Source organism: Crinia signifera, chromosome 4 (genome assembly GCF_055691185.1).
Source record: "Crinia signifera chromosome 4, ASM5569118v1, whole genome shotgun sequence".
NCBI classification, from domain to species: Eukaryota; Metazoa; Chordata; class Amphibia; order Anura; family Myobatrachidae; genus Crinia; species Crinia signifera.
In genome coordinates this window covers 341,143,086-341,156,870 of record NC_139220.1, presented here as the reverse complement: position 1 = coordinate 341,156,870, position 13,785 = coordinate 341,143,086, and the positions used below count along the sequence as shown (strand labels likewise).

The 13,785-nt window shown below is 50.5% G+C and overlaps 1 protein-coding gene across 1 annotated transcript in view; it reads right to left on the bottom strand.

Moving 5' to 3' along the window:
• Positions 1 to 13,785, bottom strand: part of ACAP1 (ArfGAP with coiled-coil, ankyrin repeat and PH domains 1) — a 273,447-nt gene that overhangs the window by 185,904 nt on the left and 73,758 nt on the right. Inside the window, exon 9 of the mRNA XM_083185916.1 lies at positions 3,690 to 3,764. Within this exon, the coding sequence (XP_083042042.1) occupies positions 3,690 to 3,764 (75 nt within the window). The remainder of the gene's footprint in view (positions 1 to 3,689; positions 3,765 to 13,785) is intronic.

Here is a 13,785-nt window from a genome sequence, read left to right as displayed (position 1 = left end):
TATGGGAGAGTAGAGGCGGGTATAGAGGGGGTTATTAGTGTAGTGGCAATTATAGAGGGGTCAGACTAGAACTAACGCCGGTGCTAGGGGGGGGGCACCAACCAAAATCTTGCCTAGGGCATCACATTGGCCAGGACCGTCTCTGGTTGCAGGCATTAACAAACAATACTTGTGCATAATATTAATATATTGCATTACATTAAGGTGATACTGACCGCTGCGCAGTGCACACACCTTGTGCGTCACATTCATGAGAAACTGACCGCTGCGCAGTGCGCACACCTTGTGCGTCACATTAATGAGATACTGACCGCTGCGCAGTGCACACACCTTGTGCATCACATTAATGAGACACTGACCGATGCGCAGTGCGCACACCTTGTGCATCACATTAATGAGATACTGACTGCTGCGCAGTGCACACGCCTTGTGCATCACATTAATGAGATACTGACCGCTGCGCAGTGCGCACACCTTGTGCATCACATTAATGTGATACTGACCGCTGCGCAGTGCGCACACCTTGTGCATCACATTAATGAGATACTGACCGCTGCGCAGTGCGCACACCTTGTGCATCACATTAAGGAGACACTGACCGCTGCGCAGTGCGCACACCTTGTGCATCACATTAATGAGACACTGACCGCTGCGCAGTGCGCTCACCTTGTGCATCACATTAATGAGACACTGACCGCTGCGCAGTGCGCACGCCTTGTGCATCACATTAATGAGACACTGACCGCTGCGCAGTGCGTACACCTTGTGCATCACATTAAGGAGACACTGACCGCTGCGCAGTGCGCACACCTTGTGCATCACATTAATGAGACACTGACCGCTGCGCAGTGCGCACACCTTGTGCATCACATTAATGAGACACTGACCGCTGCGCAGTGCGCACACCTTGTGCATCACATTAATGAGACACTGACCGCTGCGCAGTGCGCACACCTTGTGCATCACATTAATGAGACACTGACCGCTGCGCAGTGCGCACACCTTGTGCATTACATTAATGTGATACTGACCGCTGCGCAGTGCGCACACCTTGTGCATCACATTAATGAGACACTGACCGCTGCGCAGTGCGCACACCTTGTGCATCACATTAATGAGACACTGACCGCTGCGCAGTGCGCTCGCCTTGTGCATCACATTAATGAGACACTGACCGCTGCGCAGTGCGCACGCCTTGTGCATCACATTAATGAGATACTGACCGCTGCGCAGTGCGCACACCTTGTGCATCACATTAATGAGACACTGACCGCTGCGCAGTGCGCACACCTTGTGCATCACATTAATGAGACACTGACCGCTGCGCAGTGCGCACACCTTGTGCATCACATTAATGAGACACTGACCGCTGCGCAGTGCGCACACCTTGTGCATCACATTAATGAGACACTGACCGCTGCGCAGTGCGCACACCTTGTGCATCACATTAAGGAGACACTGACAGCTGCGCAGTGCGCACGCCTTGTGCATCACATTAAGGAGACACTGACCACTGCGCAGTGCGCACGCCTTTGCATCACATTAAGGAGACACTGACCGATGCGCAGTGTGCACGCCTTGTGCATCACATTAATGAGACACTGACCGCTGCGCAGTGCGCACGCCTTGTGCATCACATTAATGAGACACTGACCGCTGCGCAGTGCGCACGCCTTGTGCATCACATTAATGAGACACTGACCGCTGCGCAGTGCGCACGCCTTGTGCATCACATTAAGGAGACACTGACCGCTGCGCAGTGCGCACGCCTTGTGCATCACATTAATGAGACACTGAACGCTGCGCAGTGCGCACACCTTGTGCATCACATTAATGAGACACTGACCGCTGCGCAGTGCGCACGCCTTGTGCATCACATTAATGAGACACTGACCGATGCGCAGTGCGCACGCCTTGTGCATCACATTAATGAGACACTGACCGCTGCGCAGTGCGCACGCCTTGTGCATCACATTAATGAGACAATGACCGCTGTGCAGTGCGCACGCCTTGTGCATCACATTAATGAGACACTGACCGCTGCGCAGTGCACTCGCCTTGTGCATCACATTAATGAGATACTGACCGCTGCGCAGTGCGCACACCTTGTGCATCACATTAATGAGATACTGACCGCTGCGCAGTGCGCTCACCTTGTGCATCACATTAATGAGATACTGACCGCTGCGCAGTGCACTCACCTTGTGCCTCACATTAATGAGATACTGACCGCTGCGCAGTGCACATACCTTGTGCATCACATTAATGAGACACTGACCGCTGCGCAGTGCGCACACCTTGTGCATCACATTAATGAGACATTGACCGCTGCGCAGTGCGCACACCTTGTGCATCACATTAATGAGACACTGACCGCTGCGCAGTGCGCACACCTTGTGCATCACATTAATGAGATACTGACCACTGCGCAGTGCGCACACCTTGTGCATCACAATAATAAGACACTAACCGCTGCGCAGTGCACTCACCTTGTGCATCACATTAATGAGATACTGACCGCTGCGCAGTGCACTCACCTTGTGCATCACATTAATGAGACACTGACCGCTGCGCAGTGCACTCACCTTGTGCATCACATTAATGAGATACTGACCTCTGCGCAGTGCGCACGCCTTGTGCATCACATTAATGAGACACTGACCGCTGCCCAGTGCACACGCCTTGTGCATCACATTAATGAGATACTGACCGCTGCGCAGTGCGCTCACCTTGTGCATCACATTAATGAGACACTGACCGCTGCGCAGTGCGCACGCCTTGTGCATCACATTAATGAGATACTGACCGCTGCGCAGTGCGCACACCTTGTGCATCACATTAATGAGATACTGACCGCTGCGCAGTGCGCACACCTTGTGCATCACAATAATAAGACACTAACCGCTGCGCAGTGCACTCACCTTGTGCATCACATTAATGAGATACTGACCGCTGCGCAGTGCACTCACCTTGTGCATCACATTAATGAGACACTGACCGCTGCGCAGTGCACACGCCTTGTGCATCACATTAATGAGACACTGACCGCTGCGCAGTGCACACGCCTTGTGCATCACATTAATGAGATACTGACCACTGCGCAGTGCGCTCACCTTGTGCATCACATTAATGAGACACTGACCGCTGCGCAGTGCGCACGCCTTGTGCATCACCTTAATGGGATACTGACCGCTGCGCAGTGCGCACGCCTTGTGCATCACCTTAATGGGATACTGACCGCTGCGCAGTGCGCACACCTTGTGCATCACATTAATGAGATACTGACCGCTGCGCAGTGCGCACACCTTGTGCATCACAATAATAAGACACTAACCGCTGCGCAGTGCACTCACCTTGTGCATCACATTAATGAGATACTGACCGCTGCGCAGTGCACTCACCTTGTGCATCACATTAATGAGACACTGACCGCTGCGCAGTGCACACGCCTTGTGCATCACATTAATGAGACACTGACCGCTGCGCAGTGCACACGCCTTGTGCATCACATTAATGAGATACTGACCACTGCGCAGTGCGCTCACCTTGTGCATCACATTAATGAGACACTGACCGCTGCGCAGTGCGCACGCCTTGTGCATCACCTTAATGGGATACTGACCGCTGCGCAGTGCGCACGCCTTGTGCATCACCTTAATGGGATACTGACCGCTGCGCAGTGCGCTCACCTTGTGCTTCATGATATTCAGTTTTTGCTCCAAGTCTCTGTGCTCACGCGCTCCCTGTAATACTGTCTGGTGCACCTGCCAAACAGGAGGATCACACAAGTTATATACAGTGCTTAGGGGCTACAACACGTACCACAGCATTACATACATGGCTAATACAACGCGTACCACAGCGTCCTACACAGCACTAATACACCACAGCATTACATACAGAACTAATACAACGCGTACCACAGCGTCCTAAACAGCACTAATACACCACAGCATTACATACAGGACTAATACACCACGTACCACAGCGTCCTACACCGCACTAATACACCACAGCATTATACACAGTACTAATACACCACGTACCACAGCATCCTACACAGCACCAATACACCACAGCATTATACACATTACTAATACACCACGTACCACATCGTCCTACACAGTACTAATACACCACAGCATTACATACAGGACTAATACAACGCGTACCATAGCGTCCTACACAGCACTAATACACCACAGCATTATACACAGTACTAATACACCACGTACCACAGCGTCCTGCACAGTACTAATACACCACAGCATTATATACCGTACTAATATACCACGTACCACAGCATTATATACAGTACTTATACACCACGTACCACAGCATTCTACACAGTACTAATACACCACAGCATTATATACCGTACTAATATACCACGTACCACAGCATTATATACAGTACTAATACACCACGTACCACAGCGTCCTACACAGTACTAATACACCACACCATTATGTACAGTACTAATACACCACATACCACAGCATGATACACACAACTAATCCAGCACATACCACAGCATTACACACAGTACTAATACACCACAGCATTATGTATAGTACTAATCCACCACGTACCACAGCTTCCTACACAGTACTAATACACCACACCATTATGTACAGTACTAATACACCACACCATGACAGGGTATTGTCAACTCGCTGTGACCATTTTTCCCCACCCCCTTTTACCCAAATAAGACTCCACTCCTTCATGTTGGATGAAATTGGCCACAGCAGCCATCTTTATTAAAACAATAATAATAATAACAATAACAGTTTTTCAACCATGATCCCCACATAACCCGCCAAAGGTGATCCTCGAGGCCCAAAACCCTAAAAAACCAGCATACATATCAGAGCACTCTCCCTCACACTTTTTTACCCCCAGCCGATGACGCAGGCTCGAGGGCACCGATCTGCATAGACCCCGTGCTCATTATCAATGTATCCATATAGCCTCACCCCGAGGAGTCCAGCCCCCGCCATGGGGCCCTCCCCTCCACAAAGCCAAGCCTCCATGACCACCAACCTCGAGGATCCCCTCCGCCATAACGCATGGGGTTAACCCCTTAACCCCCTGCGTACCCGCCACAAAGCCACAGCCACTTCTACCCCGTCCTGTATCGCCAGAGCCCATAAATCCATGCCCACCGCGTTCAGGTGGACCCCATCCCCCCTCCAAAATGCGCCCGACCCAGATTCCAGCTCTAAATGACGCACCATCACTCCACCATTCCTAGCCACAAATTTACCAATAGCTCTGTTGACCTTAATCCTGGCCTTATTGATCCTTTCCACTGAACGCGCCTCCCTCCAAACTTGCCGGGGCACTATATCAGACCAGACGGTAATCACATCTGGAAATAACGCCCAGAGGCGTAATAAATCGAACTTAATATCACGAATTAACTCACGGAAAGGCCTAACCCCCAAATCATTACCCCCAACATGTAACACCAAGATCTCGGGGGGCCTGTCCAGCCTCACAAAGCGATGGAACTCCGGCAGTACCCCACTCCACACCATGCCACGCTTCCCCAGCCAGCGGACTTCGAATTCCCGACCATCCAACCCCAATCGTCGTCTGTTCGGTCTCATTCCGGCTCGAACGGCACCCCAAAAGACGTATGAGTGTCCCATAATCCAGATGAGACACGAAGGCTGCCCTAAACAACAAAGAAAACAAAACGAAACAAGCTCCCAGTCAGCAGCTCAGTAAACATTACAACATCCCTACCCTCACATATGATTTGAAACGAGCCGAATCCCACCTACCAATCTTCTTGATTAAATCTTCCCCAAAACCTAAGCGTGCCGCCTCTGTAGCTGCCCCAATCCTAAACGAGTGCCCTGCATATTCCTGCTCTCTCAGGCCCAGCAACCGCAGCCCCTTCCTAAAAACACTAACAAATTGAAAACGGGACAAAATGACCCATCAGCATGCACTAACAATGGGTCTCTCTGCTGCCCCTCTGTAAATCTACATTCTTTGAAAACTCTGAGGCATTCCACTGGGCACATAGAAGAACCCCGTACCTCAAATAGCACAACCCGCTTTCCCCTTCCCAATTGGTCTGTTTTAGACCGACTCAACACAAATTCCACCCTATCCGAAAATAAAACAACCTTCTCATATCTAAGGCCCCCGGTACAGCCACGCTTGGACTAACCAATTCCCCCAACCTCAATGCCCCAAAAAACGCAAGGGAAAATGCCAATTGAAACAGGTTAATTTCATAAGCAGATCGGCAGACTGACCCCAACTGCACACCCAAATCCTGCAATAATTTAAAAGAAACCGGCCTCCTCTTATCCTGTACTGCATGACCTCTTCTCCATCCCTTAAGTGCCCGCGATACCAGGAAGCTCTTTGTGACATCTGGCTTTGCACTAGCCCTAAAACCGAATGCCAACCCTGCCATGCACCTGCCTATCTTCGCCACAGACCACCCCAGCTCTTTACAATGGCCGATGTATAGCAACACCCTGATCTCCTCCTCTCCCTCCGGCAGGCCCACTGATCTGCACCACTCATTCCAGCGCTGCCACTCCTGGCAGTAAGCCGACCACGTTGCCGGGTGCGAGAGAATCCCTGATGAGCTGATCCGCTATTCTTCCAGCAGCTCCCAAAGGTGCCTCGGGCAATCGACCCCATCTTGATCCGCTCCCGGCGCCAGCTCCCTGAATCGATCCCACTGCCAACGAGACAAGGAGTCCGCTATACAATTAGCCACTCCAGGAACATGCCTAGCCACCACCCAAGCATTCAAGGCTAAACACTCTAACACCAACCGTTGTAATACCTTAACCACCGGAGGAGATGATGCCGACAAATTATTAACTGCTTCCACTACACTCATATTATCACAATGGAAGCAAATTTTCCTGTCCTGAAATAATGGCCCCCAAATCACCACCGCTACCAGTATGGGAAACAGTTCTAACAACGCCAGGTTACGCACCCAGCCCCGAATGACCCATGACTCTGGCCATTTTTCTGCGCTCCAGTGGCCCTGACAATAAGCCCCGTAACCAACGCTCCCGGCCGCATCAGTAAACAGATCTATGTCAAATGCCACCACCGCGTCTGACATCCACATTGCCCTGCCGTTGAACGACTCCAAAAACTCCGCCCACACCTTAAGGTCATCACGCAACTCCCTCCCCAACCTAATGAAATGATGAGGGGAAGTAACTCCGGCCGTCACCCCTGCCAAGCGTCTGCTGAAAATCCTGCCCATAGGGATGATACGACAGGCAAAGTTTAATTTGCCTAACAAAGACTGCAGTTCCCTCAACTTAATTTTCTTTAATCTCACCGCCCTCCCAACTTCCGCCTTGAGCGACGCTAACTTGTCTGCAGGTAAGCGACATTCCATCAACACAGTGTCAATAGTAATTCCCAGAAAGCTAATCACTGACGCCGGCCCCTCTGTTTTTTCAGGAGCCAACGGCACCCCAAAATCTGCTGCCACCCGTTCAACGGTGCACAGCAACAGTGCACAGACCTTGCCATCCCCCGGGCCAATGCACAAAAAATCATCCAAATAATGGATAATTGAACCGCACCCTGACACATCCCTAACTACCCATTCCAAAAAGGAACTAAACGCCTCAAAATAGGCACACGACAGGGAGCACCCCATTGGAAGGCAGCGATCAACAAAGTAACCCCCATCCCAACAGCAACCTAACAACCGAAAACTCGATGGGTGAACCGGCAACAACCGAAAAGCAGCTTCTATGTCAGTCTTCGCCAATAGAGCCCCCTTACCAAAACGCTTCACCCACTGTACAGCCGCATCAAATGACGTATAAACCACCGAACAAATTTCAGGATCAATACCATCATTGACCGACGCCCCCTTCGGAAATGATAAATGATGAATGAGGCGAAATTTATTCGCCTCTTTTTTGGGCACAACCCCCAATGGTGACACTACCAAATCCGCCATTGGCGGCGATGAAAAAGGACCAGACATTCTCCCCAACTGCACCTCTTTTGCCAATTTTTCCCCCACTATCTCAGGGTGTTCCCTAGCTGATTTTAAATTCCCCTTAAAAACCCCTGTCGCCGCAACCTCCGAAGGGATTTTAAACCCGTCCCGAAACCCCTCTTCTAAAAGCGCCGCCGCCTGCCTGTTTGGGTATCTATGCAGATAACCCAGCATCCTTTCCAAGCGTATTGGAGTCACCCCCTTTTGAAGTGGACTCCCGCAATTTTCCCCTGAAACACTTGTTTGCTCCATGAGTACCCCCGCATGAGGTGCACTCGTGCTTAAACTTGCACTTTGCTCCAAAGCGACACGTTCCTTCATTGAATGCAAAACATAGGCCCTTTTGTATGGCCGTGTTATTGACCCCCTCCCTTGCTCCCCCCCTCCTGTCCCCCCGAAAGGGCTGCCCCAACCTATTCGGTGCTGTCACTTTTAACCAGAGCCCAATATCCTTATGATCCCACCTAATATTGGGCCGCACCGCCTTTCGCTGCCTAAACTGTTCATCATATCGCAGCCAAGCCTGTCCCCCATAAACCCTCTCTGCCTCCGCAATCGCATCCATATAGCAGAACAGGGGTGAACAATTCTCAGGCGCTTTTTCCCCAATCACACTAGCTAAAATCGCAAAGGCCTGGAGCCAATTGGAAAACGTAATTGGTATCTGTCGATACCTCCGACGTTCCTCTTACTCCTTCTTTTCTTCCTTACGCGGCCTATCCAAATTAAAGCGCTCCAATGGGAGCAGAGAGAATATATCCACATACTCCCCTTTCCACACTTTGTCCTTTACCTCCTGCTTCAGGTGGGCCCCCAGCGGCCCCTCAAAACAAACATATACTTCACCCTTAGCAGAATCACTGACCCGCACCGTTTCTACCTCAGTGTCCCCACTAGCCTGTGTAGTACCTGCACTACCAGTACCCATAGTACTGCCTGGCGTAACCCACGCGCTCGCTGGCGACTGACCCCTGCCTCACTTTTGAAAACCACTCCGCAAAACCAGTCACCAACTCCAACATCCCCTTAGTAGCCTCACTCTGCTGACCCACTCCTGCCCCCCCCCCCCTGACTACCTGACAGGGGCACAGAAGACATAGATGATGACTCACCAGGCTGCCTGGGGGCTGTGAACCCAGCAGCCGCAGCTCCTGTTTCCTGACGCGCACTTTCTCCTCCGGGCATCTCATCTGTTCTGCTGGGTCTGGGAGCCGGGCGCGCACCCGCCAAAGATCCTGCAGGTGCCGCACTGCGTGTAGGCTCTTCAACGCCGTCTAAGCCAGCCGGCTGCCGCTTGTTCCCGGTGGCTCTCCCCACGCTTGCACCACTGCCTTCTCCCCGGAGATCTGTGTGGACGCCATCCTCTGCCGCACTTGTACCCGCCGTCGCTCCCGCTGCTTCTTCTTGCACGGGGAGGCGACCCCTCCCGCGCTGTGAACCCCGCCGTCCTGTTGGATTCCTCCCAGACCGCACCTGCCGGGAGGAAGGTGTCCGTCCCGCGGAACTGCCTGGAGGGTCCCGAATGGGGCTCCTAGACCGGCGCCGGGTTCTGGGGGTGAAGGAAGGGCTAAGGCGCTCCGGAGGCCGGGACCTCCGAGGCCATGCGCCAGAGGGGTCAGACGTATCAGCGTCTGTCCCCAACCCCCGAATGAGGCCCGCTACCTGCTCCTGTAGCCAGGCCGCTCCCTGCGTACCGGCCGCCTTTCTCAAGGAGGCCAGCGCAGCATCGATTTCCGCCATGATATCTGAAGTGTCACAGGATCGTTCAGCTAGCTAGCTTCTTGATCCCCGACAAAATGTCTGAACGGGGGCTACGTGATCCCCTCAATATATACCGCCACGCCACCCTGTTAAGCCCCTCCCCCACCTTGTCATTACCCAGGTACACCCCCAAACCCCTATTACCCTACTACCCTTAAGCTCCTTCCAACCCCTGTCAAGTGGGCCTCCCCCTAGGCTCCGCCCCAGTCCAGCCCAATACATTATGTACAGTACTAATACACCACATACCACAGCATTATAGACAGTACTAATACACCACACCATTATGTACAGTACTAATACACCACGTACCACAGCATTATACACAGTACTCATACACCACGTACCACAGCATTATAAACAGGACTAATACACCACGTACCACAGCATTATAAACAGGACTAATACACCACGTACCACAGCATTATAAACAGGACTAATACACCATGTACCACAGTGCAATACACAGAACTAATCCAACACATTCCACAGAATTATAGACAGTACTAATACACCACACGATTATGTACAGTTATAATACACCATGTACCACAGCATTATAAACAGTACTCATACACCACGTACCACAGCATAATACATAGAACTAATGCAACACGTACCACAGCATTATACACAGTACTAATACACCACATCGTTATGCACAGTACTAATCTACCACATACCACAGCATCCTACACAGTACTAGTACACCACACCACAGCATTATATACAGTACTAATACACCATGTACCACAGCCTTATACACAGAACCAATGCACCACAGCATTCAACACAGTACTAATACACAACAGCATTATGTACAGTACTAATACACCACATACCACAGCATTATACAGAGTACTCATACACCACACCAAGTATCACAGCATTATACACAGTACTCATACACCACGTACCACAGCGTTATACACAGAACTAATACACCACATACCACAGCGCAATACACAGAACAAATGCAACACGTACCACAGCATTATGTACAGTACTAATCCACCACATACCACAGCGTTATATACAGGACTAATACACCACGTACCACAGCGTTATATACAGGACTAATACACCACGTACCACAGCGTTATATACAGGACTAATACACCACGTACCACAGCGTTATATACAGGACTAATACACCACGTACCACAGCGTTATATACAGGACAAATACACCACGTACCACAGCATTATATACAGGACTAATACACCATGTACCACAGCGTTATATACAGTACTAATACACCATGTACCACAGCATTACATACAGTATTATACACAATGTACCTCTGCTCTGTCTCTTTGTAAACCCCTGTGGAGTTTTGTTACCCCATGAGCTGTCTGTGTACCCCCATGAGGAGTTGAGTTGTGTTAACCCCTGATCTGTCTCTGTGTAATCCTGTGTGGAGTTGTATTGCCCCCTGCACTGTCTCTGTGTACCCCTCTGTTCTAGCTGTGTTACAACCTTCACAGTGTTTGTGTACCCCCCCCCTGTGGAGTTGTGTTACCCCTTGCACTGTGTCTGTGTACCCCTCTGTGTAGCTGTGTTACAACCTTCACAGTGTTTGTGTACCCCCCCCTGTGGAGTTGTGTTACCCCTTGCACTGTGTCTGTGTACCCCTCTGTGTAGCTGTGTTACAACCTGCACAGTGTTTGTGTACCCCCCCTGTGGAGTTGTGTTACTCCTTGCACTGTGTCTGTGTACCCCCCTGTGGAGTTGTGTTGCCCCCTGCATGGTCTCTGTGTACCCCCCTGTGGAGTTGTGTTACCCCTTGCACTGTGTCTGTGTACCCCCTGTGGAGTTGTGTTGCCCCCTGCATGGTCTCTGTGTACCCCCCTGTGGAGTTGTGTTACCCCTTGCGCCAAAGGTGCCGATTTATGTTTTTGCTGGTGGGTGCTCAAGTCAAAAATATAGTGGAGTGGCTTCATAAGAAAGGGGCGTGGCCACAAAATAATACTGATTTATATTACGCAGCACAGTTATCTCCAATATTCAAATTATGGCAACAGTGCCAAACACATAAATGCTCCCACAGTGCCAAATACATAAATGCCCCCACAGTGCCAAACACATAAATGCCCCCACAGTGCCAAACACATAGATGCCCCCACAGTGCCAAACACATAGATGCCCCCACAGTGCCAAACACATAAATGCCCCCACAGTGCCAAACACATAGATGCCCCCCACAGTGCCAAATACATAAATGCTCCCACAGTGCCAAATACATAGATGCCCCCACAGTGCCAAATACATAGATGCCCCCACAGTGCCAAATACATAGATGCCCACACAGTGCCAAATACATAAATGCCCCCACTGTGCCAAATACATAAATGCCCCCACTGTGCCAAATACATAAATGCCCCCACAGTGCCAAATACATAAATGCCCCCCACAGTGCCAAATACATAAATGCCCCACAGTGCCAAATACATAAATGCCCCCAACAGTGCCAAATACATAAATGCCCCCACAGTGCCAAATACATAAATGCCCCCACAGTGCCAAATACATAAATGCCCCCCACAGTGCCAAATACATAAATGCCCCCACAGTGCCAAATACATAAATGCCCCCACAGTGCCAAATACATAAATGCCCCCACAGTGCCAAATACATAGATGCCCCCACAGTGCAGGTACAAAAATGCCCCCACAGTGCAGGTACATAAATGCCCCCACAGTGCCAAATACATAGATGCCCCCACAGTGCCAAATACATAAATGCCCCCACAGTGCCAAATACATAAATGCCCCCCACAGTGCCAAATACATAAATGCCCCCACAGTGCCAAATACATAAATGCCCCCACAGTGCCAAATACATAAATGCCCCCACAGTGCCAAATACATAGATGCCCCCACAGTGCAGGTACAAAAATGCCCCCACAGTGCAGGTACATAAATGCCCCCACAGTGCCAAATACATAAATGCCCCCACAGTGCAGGTACATAAATGCCCCCACAGTGCCAAATACATAAATGCCCCCACAGTGCCAAATACATAAATGCCCACACAGTGCAGGTACATAAATGCCCCCACAGTGCCAAATACATAAACGCCCCCACAGTGCCAAATACATAAATGCCCCCCACAGTGCCAAACATAGAAATGCCCCCCACAGTGCCAAACATATAAATGCCCCCCACAGTGCCAAACACATAAATGCCCCCCACAGTGCCAAACACATAAATGCCCCCACAGTGCAGGTACAAAAATGCCCCCACAGTGCCAAGTACATAAATGCCCCCACAGTGCCAAATACATAAATGTCCCCACAGTGCAGGTACATAAACGCCCCCACAGTGCCAAACACATAAATGCCCCCCACAGTGCCAAACACATAAATGCCCCCCACAGTGCCAAATACATAAATGCCCCCCACAGTGCCAAATACATAAATGCCCCCACAGTGCCAAATACATAAATGCCCCCCACAGTGCCAAATACATAAATGCCCCCCACAGTGCCAAATACATAGATGCCCCCACAGTGCAGGTACATAAATTCTCCCACAGTGCCAAATACATAGATGCCCCCACAGTGCCAAATACATAAATGCCCCCACAGTGCCAAATACATAAATACCCCCACAGTGCCAAACACATAGATGCCCCCACAGTGCCAAACACATAAATGCCCCCACAGTGCCAAATACATAAATGCCCCCACAGTGCCAAATACATAGATGCCCCCACAGTGCCAAATACATAAATGCCCCCACAGTGCCAAATACATAAATGCCCCCACAGTGCCAAATACATAGATGCCCCCACAGTGCCAAATACATAAATGCCCCCACAGTGCCAAATACATAAATGCCCCCACAGTGCCAAATACATAGATGCCCCCACAGTGCCAAATACATAGATGCCCCCACAGTGCCAAATACATAAATGCCCCCACAGTGCCAAACACATAGATGCCCCCCACAGTGCCAAATACATAAATGCCCCCACAGTGCCAAATACATAGATGCCCCCACAGTGCTA